The sequence below is a fragment of the Phyllobates terribilis genome, unplaced genomic scaffold (assembly GCF_046119375.1).
Source record: "Phyllobates terribilis strain yellow unplaced genomic scaffold, ASM4611937v1 Scaffold_3__8_contigs__length_932513732, whole genome shotgun sequence".
Taxonomy (NCBI): domain Eukaryota; kingdom Metazoa; phylum Chordata; class Amphibia; order Anura; family Dendrobatidae; genus Phyllobates; species Phyllobates terribilis.
In genome coordinates, this window is record NW_027362763.1 from 618,565,333 (window position 1) to 618,580,293 (window position 14,961).

General features: G+C 45.1%; 1 protein-coding gene across 1 annotated transcript in view; it reads left to right on the plus strand.

Moving 5' to 3' along the window:
• FSAF1 (40S small subunit processome assembly factor 1) overlaps positions 1–13,753 on the plus strand; it is a 132,447-nt gene extending 118,694 nt beyond the window's left edge. Inside the window, exon 7 of the mRNA XM_073671502.1 lies at positions 10,263–13,753. Coding sequence (XP_073527603.1) covers positions 10,263–10,398 — 136 coding nt within the window. The 3' untranslated portion in view covers positions 10,399–13,753. The remainder of the gene's footprint in view (positions 1–10,262) is intronic.
• The last annotated feature ends 1,208 nt before the right edge of the window (positions 13,754–14,961 follow it).

A 14,961-nucleotide genomic window follows, 5' to 3' on the forward strand; every position in this document is an offset into this window, starting at 1 on the left:
ACTACAATAGAATGAAGAATACACATGACAGATGTTAGATATGCCAAGATAGAGAAAGATATAAATATGTAAGAGAGATATGTGTATATATTTACAGACAGGTGCATCTCACTAAATTAGAATATCCTCAAAAAGTTAATTTATTTCAGTTCTTCAATCCAAAAAGTGAAACTCATATATTATACAGAGTCATTACAAACAGAGTGATCTATTTCAAGTGTTTATTTCTGTTAATGTTGATAATTATGGCTTACAGCCAATGAAAACACAGAAGTCATTATCTCAGTATATTCGAATAATTAACAAAAACACCTGCAAAGGCTTCCTAAGTGTTTAAAAAGGTCCCTTAGGGTATGTGCACACGATCAGTGTTCACTGCGGATTGCAATCCACAGTGGCCAGATGTTACAGCATAGTGGATGGGATTTATACAAATCCCATGTCCACTATACGTCTGCGGCACACCCGCGGAAACTCACATGTGGCTCGTCTTTCCAGACCACAGCATGTCAATCGATGGGTCCGCATGTGGGCTTTCCCCATAGACCTAATCTATGGGGAAAGTCTGCATGTGAGAAAAAAGAGAGGCCGGCGCTCATTTGCATAATGAGCGGAAGCCAGAGGCGGCTTCTCCACAGCCTCGAGGCCGCAGCCGGTTCCAGATAGTCTGCACATACCCTTAGTCTGTTTCAGTAGACTCCACAATGATGGGGAAGACTGCTGACTTGATAGATACAGAAAAAAACTGACCGGCACTTCCAAATCAAGGAATAGGTGTGAACAGGTGCTTACTAGGAGTAGCCATCTCCATGTACAACTAACAAATAAAGTAGCACTCTGTAAAGCTAAGTATGTGAACATGAAATATGAATAGCATTACTGCTGTAGAAAATAGAAATAAATTAGAAATCTTAGCGCATAAATTGGCCAATTCATGTGTACCTGGTAGCCGCGATAAGGCGTTTCTCAAAATACCAGGACCCCATCAATGTGAATTTTTCTCTACGAGAAGCTTTGACTGAGCACTCCGCCTTTATTCCACAGGCGATTTTAATTACAGCAGGATCTTATCCCACATATAAGCAGAAGGATATCTCGTAGAGCAGAATTCACATTGATAGGGTCCTGGTCACATTGATCCCGCCTTATCGCGGCTACCAGGTACACATCAATTGGCCAATTTATGTGCTAAAATTTCTCATTTATTTCTATTTTCTACAGCAGTAATGCTATTCAAATTTCATATATTTCATGTTCGCATACTTAGCGTTAGAGTGCTACTTCGTTTGTTTGCTGACTTGACAGATGTCCAGAAGGCAGTCATTGACACACTCCACAAGGTGGGTAAGCCACAAAAGGTCATTGCTAAAGAAGCTGGGTGTTCAGAGTTCTGTATCCAAGCATATTAATAGAAAGTTGAGTGGAAGGAAAAGGTGTGGGAGAGAAAGGTGCACAAGCAACCGGGATAACCGCAGCCTTGAAAGGATTGTTAAGAAAAGGCCATTCCAAAATTTGGGGGAGATTCACAAGGAGTGGACTGCTGCTGGAGTCATTGCTTCAAGAGCCACCACACACAGACGTATCCAGGACATGGACTATAAGTGTTGCATTCCTTGTGTCAAGCCACTCTTGACCAATAGACAACGTCAGAAGCGTCTTACCTGGTCCAACGAGAAAAAGACCTGGACTGATGCTCCGTGGTCCAAGGTGTTGTTTTCAGTTGAAAGTAAATTTTGCATTTCATTTGGAAATCAAGGTCCCAGAGTCTGGAGGAAGAGTGGAGAGGCACACAATCCAAGCTGCTTGAGGTCTAGTGTGAAGTTTCCACAATCAGTGATGGTTTGGGGAGCCATGTCATCTGCTGGTGTAGGTCCACTGTGTTTTATCAAGACCAAAGTCAGTGCAGCCGTTTACCAGGTAGTTCTAGAGCACTTCATGCTTCCCTTTTTGGATATGGAAATTTCATTCTCCAGCAGGACTTGGCACCTGTCCACACTGCCAAAAGTACCAATACCTGGTTTAAAAACAACAGTATCACTGTGCTTGATTGGCCAGCAAACTCGCCTGACCTTAACCCCATAGAGAATCTATGGGGTATTGTCAAGAGGAAGAGGAGAGACACCAGACCCAACAATGCAGACGAGCTGAAGGCTGCTATCAAAGCAACCTGGGCTTCCATAACACCTGAGCAGTGCCACAGGCTGATCGCCTCCATGCCACGCTGCATTGATGCAGTAATTGATGCAAAAGGAGTGCATTTACTGAACATATATTTCAGTAAGCCAACATTTCAGATTTTAAAAACCATTTTTCAAGCTGTTATAAAGTATTCTAATTTAATGAGATAAAGACTTTTGTGTTTTCATTGGCTGTAAGCCATAATCATCAACATTAATAGAAATAAACACTTGAAATAGATCACTCGGTTTGTAATGACTCTATATAATGAGTTTCACTTTTTGTATTGAAGAACTGAAATACAGTGGGTACGGAAAGTATTCAGACCCCTTTTAAATTTTTCACTCTTTGCTTCATTACAGCCATTTGGTAAATTCTAAAAAGTTCCTTTTTTTCTCATTAAAGTACACTCTACACCCCATCTTGACTGAAAAAAAACAGAAATGTAGACATTTTTGCAAATGTATTAAAAAAGAAAAACTGAAATATCACATGGTCATAAGTATTCAGACCCTTTGCTCAGACACTCATATTTAAGTCACATGCTGTCCATTTCCTTGTGATCCTCCTTGAGATGGTTCTACTCCTTCATTGGAGTCCAGCTGTGTTTAATTAAACTGATAGGACTTGATTTCTACATTTCTGTTTTTTTTCCAGTCAAGATGGGGTGCAGAGTGTACTTTAATGAGAAAAAAAAGGAACTTTTTAAAATTTACCAAATGGCTTCAATGAAACAGAGTGAAAAATTTAAAGGGGTCTGAATACTTTCCATACCCACTGTAAATTAACTTTTTGATGTTCTAATTTAGTGAGATGCACTTGTCTGTATTTATAATCAGTGCTTTTGCATGTGTACTTTTCTGTACTTGTATTTATCCAGCAATTAAAAATTGTTGTGGCGCCTACCTTATTTTTAATAACCAGCTGAGGAAAAGCTGTGAGCTGGTGTTGTTATTCTGTGACTGGGCCAATATGCATGCATCTTCCCAGCATATTAATATTAGTTCATAGCTGTCTTTGTAGCCTTTACTGGTTATTAAAAAGGGGGGCCTAAAAAGAAATGACGTGGGGTCCTCCCTATTTTTAATAACCATCAAAGGCTAAACAGACAGACAGCTGCGGGCTGATCTTAATAGGCTGGGATGGGCCATGGATATTGGCACCTCGGAGACCCATACCTCCCATCCACGACCTGTCCAGCTACAACCTTACATACCCCCCCTCTGTCCAAAGCCAGGGGGCTTGACTCCCTCCGTCAACATGCAATAGACCCTTGATAGGGCATCTGCATTCCCATGTTGCTTCCCAGGTCTTTGCTCCATCTGAAAACTAAAATCCTGTAGTGCTAGGAACCACCAAGTTACTCGGGCTTTGTTCCCCTTCTTCTCTCGCATCCACCTCAGTGGGGCATGGTCCGACAATAACCTGAGCCTTCTACCTAACAGGTAATACATCAGAGTGTCCAACACCCACTTCATGGCCAAACATTCTTTTTCCACTATGGAGTAGTTCTCACACATGGACAGCTTCCAACTGAGGTACATTACAGGGTGTTCCTCTCCGTTAATTCCTAGGACAAGACTGGACCACAAACTCTTTTGGGAAGTTGGGTGCCACCAAGACTGTCTGTTTACAGAGGGCCAGTTTTAGTTCCTGGAAGGCCGCCTCAGCTTCCGGAGACCATTTAGCCATGGTCGACTTCGCCCCTTTCAAAAGATCTGTCAGCGGGGCTGCTATCAGGGCAAAGTTAGGGACCAATCTTCGATAGTAGCCCACGTTGCCTAAAAATGCCCAGACCTGCTTCTTTGAGAGGGGATGTGGCCAGTTCATGATCGACTCGACCTTATTTATTTGTGGTTATATTTCCCCTCTACCAACCATGTAGCCCAGATACTGGGCTTCCTCCATCCCCATAGCACATTTCTTTGGATTGATTTTAAATCCCGCCTTCTTTAAGGCGTCAATTATGGCTTGCACTTTGTCAAGATGACTTCCCCAGTCCTTGCTGAATATGACGGTCATCTAGGTAGGCCGCTGCATACTTTTTATAGGGTGCCAAGATCCGGTCCATTGCTCTCTGGCAAGTGTCCGGAGCTCCCTGCAACCCAAACAGCATCCTGACATACTGTTAACATCCGTCTAACATCAAGAAGGCTGTCTTCTCTTTGGCCTCTTTAGACAGGGAAATTTGCTAGTATCCTTTTTTGAGTTCCAGGGTGGTGATGTACCGAGTGGGTCCTAGCCTTTCAATAAGCTCATCTACCCTAGACATTGGGTAGGTGTCGAACTTCGAGACCTCATTCAGCTTCCTATAGTCATTGCAAAACTGCCATTCTCCATCTGGTTTCGGCTCGAAGACTATTGGACTGGACCAGCCACTCTTGGACTCCTCAATGACTCCCAGGCTAAGCATCCGCTTGTCTTCTTTCAAGATCACCTCTCGGTGGGCTTCGGGAATCCGGTGTGGATTCAAGTTTACCCGGACATGAGACTCCGTAAGAACCTCATGCTCTATAATCTGAGTACAACCGGGCAGTTCCGAGAACAGGTCTCTGTTCCGATATAGCAACTCTCTGCACTGTTGCTTTTGGGCACGTGACAGCGACTCTGCCACCTTGACCTTTCATGTCGGCTTCAGACTCTGCCACCAAACACGGAGCTTCCACGGGCTCCCTATCTTGCCGTGGCTTAATCAAGTTGACATGGTACACCTGGTAGGGCTTCTTTCTCCCTGGTTTGGGGACTTTATAGTTGACATCGCCAACCTTTTCAACTGTTTCATAGGGGTCCTGCCACTTGGCCATTAATTTGCTCTCCATTGTAGGTACCAGCACCACTACTCGATCCCCAGGGTTGAAGTGCCTCATTCTCGCTGATCTATTGTACACTGTAGATTGTGCCTCTTGTTCTTTGAGGAGGTGTTCTTTCACGATACAGACACATTATCAAATGCCCCTTTAAGAGTCAAATTCCTGAGTTGGGCAGTTCCAAAGTTTCCCTCCAGCTTCAGAATGTTGGCCTCTGGGGATCCTAACACATCCTCATCGCCAACAAGCACACAAATGGGAAACTCGTCACTACTGTCTGCGGCGAGGTTTCTTGATGGGTGATCTTGCTGTAGTCCGAGCAACCAGGCATCCCCGACTTCCTCTACATGTCCCAGAACAATACAAAGTCCCTTCCAATTATTATGGGGTGCAATAAGTCCTTGATGACCCCCACTAATTGAAATGCGGTGCCACAGTCCGTGCTTACATCCACCTGGGCCACAGAATAGTTCTTAACGTCCCCATGGATACACCGGATGCCTACCACCTTTCCAGGGACTAGACGATGAGAAAGTGTGGCCCTTATCAGGGTTACCAAACTTGCTGAGTTACTCGCACAGAGTTCACGGACACTGAGTACGTCTGAGGGCCCTCGCCAGGTTGAGGAACTGCGCTGCAGACAGAGTAGGCAAAATAGGAGCAACGCGGCCTATGTTGCAGTCCATTGGCTCAGAGTTCATGGGATACCCGGCGGCTATATGGCCAGGGATATGATCCCTCTAACAGGATGGAATGGGACTGACTACCCAGCTGTGATTCTGGGGCCTCCTGGGACTTTGGACGCCCACCCAGTGAGGATTTAGTCCCCTTCTTTTGGGAGCCATCCCCCTTTGGGAACCACAGAAAGGTGACCTTACTCCTGCTTGACCACTCAGGGAACCCTGTACCTCCCAGTACCTCTCCACTAGGCCCACCAGGTTTTGGAGATCTCCCTGGGTAACCCAGGACGGAATCGGCTTTGGCAGAGAGTGGATAAACCGATCCATGACCACTCTCTCGACCATCTGGGCTGGGGAACAAGTCTCTGGCTGCAGCCACTTCTAGACCAGGTGCAGAAGGTAAAATATTTGTGACCGGGGGAGGGTTTGTCCCTTTGGAAGTCCCAAAGGTGGTCCCGTTGTGCCCTGACTGCCAGGGTTACGCCCAGCCGAGCCAGGATCTCAGTCTTAAGCTTGCTATACTCCATAGCGTCTTGCGGGGCCAAATCAAAGTACGCTTTCTGTGGTTCCCCGGTCAGATATGGCGCTAAAACCTCCGCCCATTGCTTCGCTGGCAGTCTCTCACGGTCCGCCACCCTTTCAAACATGGCCAGGAACGCCATCCCCCGGAGTCATCTTTTGCAACACCCCTCTCACGGTTTTCTTAACCAGGGTTTTGTTTCTTCGGATTGGAGGTAGGGGGGATGCCCTGCCACGAATTACCTCGGCTAGGAGCTCCATCTGTTGCTTGTGCTGCTGTTGCCACTGCTGCTGTTGATGCTGCTGGAGATTAGCCTGTACCAGTTGCTTTATCAGCTCTTCCATGCTGCCGGACGTCCTTTGCTGGCTGGCGGCCTTCACCCAGAACATATACGGTTTCCTGTAGCAGTCACACTGCACCTTGGGATTCGTGCTCGCATTCTCCACCAATTGTAGGGTTTGGTACTCATTCGGCTGCGGTTGAGGTAGGCTCACAAAGTGTTTTGATTTGAATATCCAGACTGGTTTATTTAGACCGCATAAACCGCTCAGGAAACAAAACACAAAACAGCCTTTTTTCTGCACAAAAAAGTTATCACTGAACTAAACTCTAAAATAACCAGTCCATATGCAGCACAGCCTCAGCGGTTTAAATGAAGTGCTTTCCTCTGACTCCAGCAAGGTCTGAGCAGCACATGCAAGACCTGCTCACCTTGCAAAACACAGAGTGAGACGGTCGCAGCGACCTTAAATCAGACCTTCCAAGACCTGGACTTGGAGGTAAGTGAGCAGCTGATCCCACCCAGCTCTTTCAACTTCTCGTAAAACCCGGCCCCATAATCTGGGCCCATTTAACACCTCTGAGCACTGTGTGCTGGAGACTCCTTTTCCGAGTCCTATATCACCGAGGCTTGGCACCTCTGGTGGACATACCTCCCGTCCACGACCTGTCCAGCTACAACCTTACAACACACACAGAAAAGTCCTTAATTGTAAAAATCGCTCCCTGACTATTACCCTAATTTACCCATTTATTACCATAGAAATAAAGTAATCCATAGGGGTCTGCCATAAATCCATAAGTAAGTCCCACGATGATCCCCGACTCTGTTACAACCGGATGCAGTGGTGAGCGATGTCATCTGTAACGTGACAGCATGCCAGCTGGAACACAATGAGCATAGCATGACAACCCGGGTGCAGTGGTGAACGGTGAGGTCACAAGCGACAGTTCTCAATGTAACCTTTGTATGAGCTGGCCTTTGAACTGCAGTAACCTTACCGGCAGCAACACTCACAGCGCGAGAATTTCTCACAGTGAGAACAGACTGAGGTGACCCATAGATTTTGAATAGGTCTGTGTGTGTAAGTGTCTCCAGTACATGTGGTGACAGTTTTCACACGTACTGGAGTCACTTAAGAGGCAGATTCGCCAGATCTAAGTCCTGATCATAGATCTTAAAGAAAACCTGAAAAGGTGCTTTTAACCTGGGGTTAATCTGCAGGTTACTAACCTGCACGTAACCGAATGTTGAGGGGAGAAAATGAACTTTATTCCCAAGGCAGCTTTTGGGTTTCAGTCACAGGGTCGGTGCTGGTGCTGGTTCAGTCACCATTCTGAGTATACAGAACAGTGGCTGTAACCGCACCTCTGGCCCAGACTGACACTAGTGCTGCTGCGTCAGGAATTTATGATTCCAAATATCACAGAGACCACCCACTTTGATCTTTGGAGCGAAAAGCTCCCTGCTGCCCCTATCGTCCAGACAATTGCACGGTAGGCCGACGATCTATCGAGGGGACCGCAGGCTGTTCTCACTAATTAGTTATCGGAAAGATAACAGTGAGCGTATGGCATATACACCTCCATATGGAATAGGAGTATATACTGCCGTACAATCACTGCTAATCCACGATAACCCAAGAAAGACTATTAGCTGCTACCACCAATCCATTTTTTAAAATACAGGTCGATTGAACACCTGCTTTCTGGTAGCGTATATGGCTTTGGGGCTAGACATGATTACAGAACAAAAGAAACAGAACTATTAAATTTTAGATTTAATCCAAAGAGAGGCATTGTTTATGAAAAAAATATACAAAAGATTTTACAATGGGGAAAAGGCAATACAGCATATACAGTCGCATAAAATAAAAAGGATTAACAGAAGAACTTACTATACTGATCGCAGAGACGATTCACTTTAGTCAAAGGAGAACATTTATTTTGGCCGTTACTTGATCGTGACCCCTGCTTACACGAAAAATGTATCTCTCAGCACGAACCCAGATCATAATTAGGATTGATCCTTTATCACCCTGAGTCCCACCCAGACACTCCCCTGTGATGACCTCACAAAGTCTGATTGTGGGCTGATCTCAGCTCCTCGTGATTTTATGAAATTTCCAACTTAGGAGATAACTCCTCTCCAGATGGTCATAGAAGTTGGAGATTGATGCCATATTTTTATTGGGATTTTCTTTCCTTAGAGACCAAGCATGACCCACCTGCCGTCTGTTATCTTTGCACTGTTGATTTACGGCTCATCGGCAGGGCTCACCGATATGAAAATAATATGCATGTTGTTCCGTAATTAGTCTTGCTGCTAAAAATATATGTCTCATCACAATTGGATTTATAGAAATTCATCTATTCTATATTTTCTTTTGGTTCCTCTGCGTCCAGCAGAGAGCAAGAATGTTTTAAGGCATTTTTATTACTTACTGCAAAGTCAAAAGTTTACATACACGAAGTAATAAAAATGCCTTAAAACATTCTTGCTCTCTCATTATGCTGGCATTTGGCAAATATTAAAAATTATGTAATCCTAATTTACCTAAAACAGGAAAGGTTTATTCTGATTTCATGTCAGATATTGAGAAAAACATGTACCGTATTTTTCGGACTATAAGGCGCACCGAACCATAAGACGCACCTAGGTTTTAGAGGAGGAAAATAAAAAAAAATTTAAGCAAAAAATGTGGTCATGATGCACTTTTAAGGGGGAGGGGGTCTTCTGCTGACACTGGTATAGAGGTAATTTCCCCCAATTCTGACAATATCCCCTATCCTGGTATATATGCCCCCCCTTCCTTTTTATATGTGGTCCCCATCCTGGTATGCCTGGCATCACTCCATCCTGGTATGCATGGCACCCCTCATCCTTATCCTGGTATGCATGGCACCCCTCATATCTATCCTGATATGCATGGCACCCCTCATCCCTGTCCTGGTAGGCATGGCACCCCTAATCCCTGTCCTGGTAGGCATGGCACCCCTAATCCCTGTCCTGGTAGGCATGGCACCCCTAATCCCTGTCCTGGTAGGCATGGCACCCCTAATCCCTGTCCTGGTAGGCATGGCACCCCTAATCCCTGTCCTGGTATGCATGGCACCCCTAATCCCTGTCCTGGTATGCATGGTCCCCCTAATCCCCATCATGCCACACATTAAAAAAAAAATAAACACTCCTACTCACCTTTCTTCTCTCCTCCAGCACTGCGTCCGGTCTGCCTGCACTGATCTCTCCATGTGAGCCGCGCATGACGCCACTGCCATGCTCGGCTCTCAAGGAGAGATCCGCTTCCAGAAGTCACTGCACCCCACGCCGGGTCTGTGTGCACGGGGAGCAGTGACTTCATACTCCTTCATAGCCGGCACACAGCGGAGCAGCGCTGCTGCTGCTGCCGGCTAACTCCTGTGCCCTCTCATTAAAGGGCATGAATATTCAGTGCTCCCCATTCCCCATGGGTGTGGGGAGCAGTGAATATTAATTTTCTTTAGCAGCGGGGACAGTGTAGGCTGCAGCAGGTGGCTCCTCCCTCCTGTGCCCCGCTCCTCCACCGCTACCGCTCCCCCCACACTATATATATAGATAGATAGATAGATATACACACACACCCCCAACATTCGGACTATAAGACGCACCCCCCAATTTCCTCCAAAATTTTGGAGGAAAAAAGTGCGTTTTATAGTCCGAAAAATACGGTATGTGTCTTTTTATATAATGTATGTAAACTTCTGGTTTCAGCTGTACATCGTCATGGTCTTGTGTGTTTTGCTTTGATTTTTTTTTAGGTTGGCCAGAAGGAAGAAGGGTTTAGGAAAGGCCCCCACTGGACAAGTTGGAAAGTTTAAAGATGGAGCATTGATTTTGCGTAACAAAGATATTAGGAAAATAAAAAGGTCAAAAGTTAATAAAGGAGGAGTTTAAAATCACTCAGGACTGAATGTGCTGCATTTTGCTGGTCTTTCTATAGCAAATGGGTGGGGGGTTTTTTGTTTATTTTTTTTAAGAACCCTTTCAAGAACCTTCAAAGTTAGTGAATGAATGTCATTTGGATGTGTACTGCATACATTCATTCCACTTCAACCATTGCCACAGAGACAAATTATGAGCCCCAAACTGCAGGCAAATACTATTACACCAGTGAGGGCAGGTTCGATCAGGTTAGCACATGCAGAAATATGCATATTTATTTTACACTACACTCAGCTGGGAAAGATTTATAAAAAAATAAAACATTTAAAGCATTTTGAAGTAAAATAGAAAAAAAAAGTGGTGCAAATATTTCCTTAAGGCTAAGTGCCCACGATGCAGAAATGCTCAGGATTTTTTCCTGAGCGTTTCTGCATCTCCCTGGCAGAAAAAAACACATGCGGGTTGTACATGTGTTTTTCCTGCCAGGGACATGCGGATGTGCAGCGGTTACCCACTGACATTTCCGCATGCGGATTGACAAGCGCTTTCCAAGCGATAGCATCACTTGGAAAGTGCTTGTGACAACTAGGTCACACTATATACCATGTAAACGGCAAGGATTTATATAGTGTGACCCGAGAGAGTGGTAAAAATAAAAAAATAAATGTACTTACCTTCCGATGGCCCCCGGTGTCCCGCTCACTCCGTTCTCCCTTGCCGGAAACAGTGAATTGAAAGACCTGCCGACGTCAGCGTCACGTGACCCATCACATGACTCTGACGTCAGCGCAGGTCCTTCAACTCACTGCAAAGTGCCGGGAACCAAGCAGGAGCGGTGCGCGGGCCGACAGAAGGTAAATATACATTTATTTTTTATTTTATTCTTTGTTTACAGATTTTTTAATGGTACCTGGGTCCGGAGGAGAGTCTCCTCTCATCTACACCCGGGTACCATCCGCACATTGAAACGCATGGATTCCGCATCTGCAGATGCAGTGATGTGGATTACATGCGTTCCAGTACAAGTCAATGGCGGCGAAGACGCAGCTCTTCCGCAAAATAATTTGTAGTGCTGCATTTTTTTCCGCAATGATAATCCGCAGCGGAAATTTCCGTAGCTTGTGCACAGCACATGCGGATTATCATTATGGAACATTGCTGCCCTTCTACCATGCGTTTTTAATGCGTTTCCGCAGCTGCAAAAACGCTGCTGAAACGCATTAAAAACGCATCGCGTGCACACAGCCTCCTTTTGATCTTTTGGTTTAATTCTTGGTTTTACATTAAAAATACTGATGGGATGCACATTAAAATCTGAAAGTTGTGTAAGGGGTTATTCACGTGGGGTATATACACTCTAGGTTTTTCATCCACAGAAAATTTGTTGTGTATTGTAATCCTGCACTGAAATCTCGTCCACATGCTAGGGAGAAAATGCGCAAAGTAAATTAACACTACGGAAAAAAATTGGCAGCATAAATTGACCAGTGGATGTGAATGTGCAGTTTGAGAATTTAAGCTGGTATTCACTATGGACTAAACCCTTTGCAATGCAAAAGGTGAAGTCTGTGATTTATCTTAAGAATTTCAACAAAAGAAAACGCAACAGAGTATTTTCTGATGATAATGAAAATTAAATCTACATTAGGTAGACCATTTTAACCCCTTCACGACTTTTGATGTACCCATACTTCATGGTCCGATAGGGGTTCCTGACTTTTGATGAATGAATACATCATGGCGATTGTGCGGGGCACAGGAGCTGTGCCCTCTCGATTGCTGCCAGCAGCTCTGCTTAACTTAAGGCCTAGACCCGCCTGTCACGGCCACGAGCAGTGCCCATGGTATTTTAACCTCTTAAATACCGCGATCACAGCATTTAACAGGCTGTGAGCAAGAGGGAGCTCCCTCCCGCTTCCAGTCAGCGCCCTTGCGACGTCCTCACGAGGGCCCGATCATTGCCATGGCAAACCGAGGTCATCATGACGACCACAGTGTAGCCGCAGCGCGACTCCTGCTGTTGCCGGAATCGCCTGTGCCCGCTGTTAAAGGGCATGAATATTCAACCTCTCTCCATGCCTACGGGCGTGGGGAGGGGTGAATATAAATGCCCTTTAATAGCGGGCACACGCGATCACTCGGCAGCAGCAGGAACCGTGCTGCAGCTATGCTGTGTTGTGCCGGCTAATAAGGAGCATGAAGTCACTGTTCCCCGCGCACACAGTCCCGACGTGGGGAGCAGTGACTTCCGGAAGCTGATCTCTCCTTGTGAACCGTGCATGGTATGCATACCAGGATGGGGATGAGGGGTGCCATGCATACCAGGATAGGGATGAGGGGTGCCATGCATACCAGCAGGGCTGTGGAGTCTAAGTCGGTGCTCATTTTGGTGGAGTCGGTATAAAATGGACAGACTCCTAAAATATATCTAATAAATTGGGTGCAGTAGATTAATGCAGTTTGTGGGGAATATTTTTTCATAGGAATTTGGGAAAGTTATGAAATGTTCTATTTCTGATCTAAGGCTACATTCACACACAGCGTTTTTGCTGCGTTTTTTGAGGATACGTTTTTCAGCTGCAAAAGCAGATCAGCTTTTAAAAAAAAACCGCATCACCTGAAAGTTTTTTGAGCTCATAGATAATGTTTTCAATAGCAAAAGCAGATTATAAAAACGCCAAACAAACTGACATGCTCATTCTTTGTGAGAATCCGTTTTTGAGCCCAATAATGGATCCTCACAAAACGATGTGTCTGAATGTCATATCTTGAAACCCATTGACTTTGCTGGGATGCCCAGAGACGCTGCATTTTACTGCAAAAAACGGATCCGCAAAAACGCTGTGTGAATCGTGGCCGTAGCCAGCGAGGGGCAGGGGGGGCAGCTGCCCCCCCCCTAGAAGCAGGGGCACGCACCTATCAAAACTCACTTGTATACTGCAGTGCTCCCATCCTGCACTGGCTCCAGACTGCAGGGGGCAATCTCCCCTCCTCTGTCCTGTCTTCTGCCGTCTTCACCAGAGAGAGGAGGGGTGCCTGCCCTGCACAGGATCCGATTCCTGGGCCCCGAGCTGGAGAATGTGGAAGTACTACTGCTCATCTCTGTCACAGGAAGGTAACTAATGCTAATATTGTAGGTGATTATTATATGCTCTCTGTACAATGTGTGTGAACTATATGTGCGATATGTGCAATGTACTATTTGCTGTCTGTAGCTGTCATCTGTCTATCACACTCTGTCCGTCCATCTATCCCTCCAGCTATCCATCATTATATTCTATCTAAATATCTTGATTATTGTATCATAAAAATGATTAAATGTCTGATGTTCACATTGTACTACAATAAATTTTTCACTAAAATATAAGCAATATATGTGGGAGTCGGAGTCTGTGTAATGGAAATTGAGGAGTCTGAGTCGCAGGTTTGGCTTACCGACTCAACAGCCCTGCATACCAGGATAGGGATGAGGGGTGCCATGCATACCAGGATAAGGATGAGGGATGCCAGGCATACCAGGATGGGTATGGGAACCACGTATAAAAGGAAGGGGGGGGGGGGGCATATATACCAGGATGGGGGATATTGTCAGAATTGGGGGACATTACCCCTATACCAGTGTCAGCAGAAGACTCCCTCCCCCTTAAAAGTGCATCATGACCACATTTTTTGCTTAAATATTTTTTTTTTATTTTCCTCCTCTAAAACCAAGGTGTGTCTTATGGTCCGGTGCGTCTTATAGTCCGAAAAATACGGTAACTTCTTCAGTGAACACCTTAAAAAATACCGGTGAACAAAAAGTGAAATAAAACACGATCAAAAAGACAAATGGAAATAAAAATGATATAGCTGATAACGTCATCTTCTCCCATAAAAAAACAAGCTGCCATACAGCTCCGCTAGTGTAGAAATAAAAGTTATAGCTTTCACAATATAGCGATGCTAAAACAATACTTTTTTTCTATAAAATAGTTTTTGTGTAAAAGTGGCAAAGCAAAAAAATATGTGGTATCAGTGTAATCGTACTGACCCGAAGAATGAAGCTGTCTTATCACTTTTACCACACGGTCAACAGCATAAAAAAAAAATCCCGAATTGCTGGATTTTGTTCATTCTGCTTCCCAAAAAGTAATCCAAAAATGTTGTTTGAAAATAGTACCAATAATATGTCATGAAAGTTTGTCATGTTTGGGAAGGGGTTCCCGCCAAATTACGTAAAGTTACGTCATGGTAATTATGCAGGCACAGGAGCAAGTGCACACACGATTGTCGCCGGAAGCTCTGCTTAAGTGAAAGCCGAGACTCTGCTGTCTCTGCCAGGAGCGTTGCCCACCCAGCCCCTAAATGCTGCGATCAATGGCAATTGCTGCATTTATAAGGCATACAGGGGGCTCCCTCTCCCTTTAGATCAGCGCCCCCTCGCTACCTCCGGTCAGCCAGCTTAGGGATAAGCCTGTTAGACCATGTTCTGGGCATTGTCTAAGAGGCTTTTGTCTGTGCAGCACTGACGAGTATAATGCATTGCAATGCTGGTGCTTTGCAATGCATTATACCAGCAATCAGACTGATAAAAGT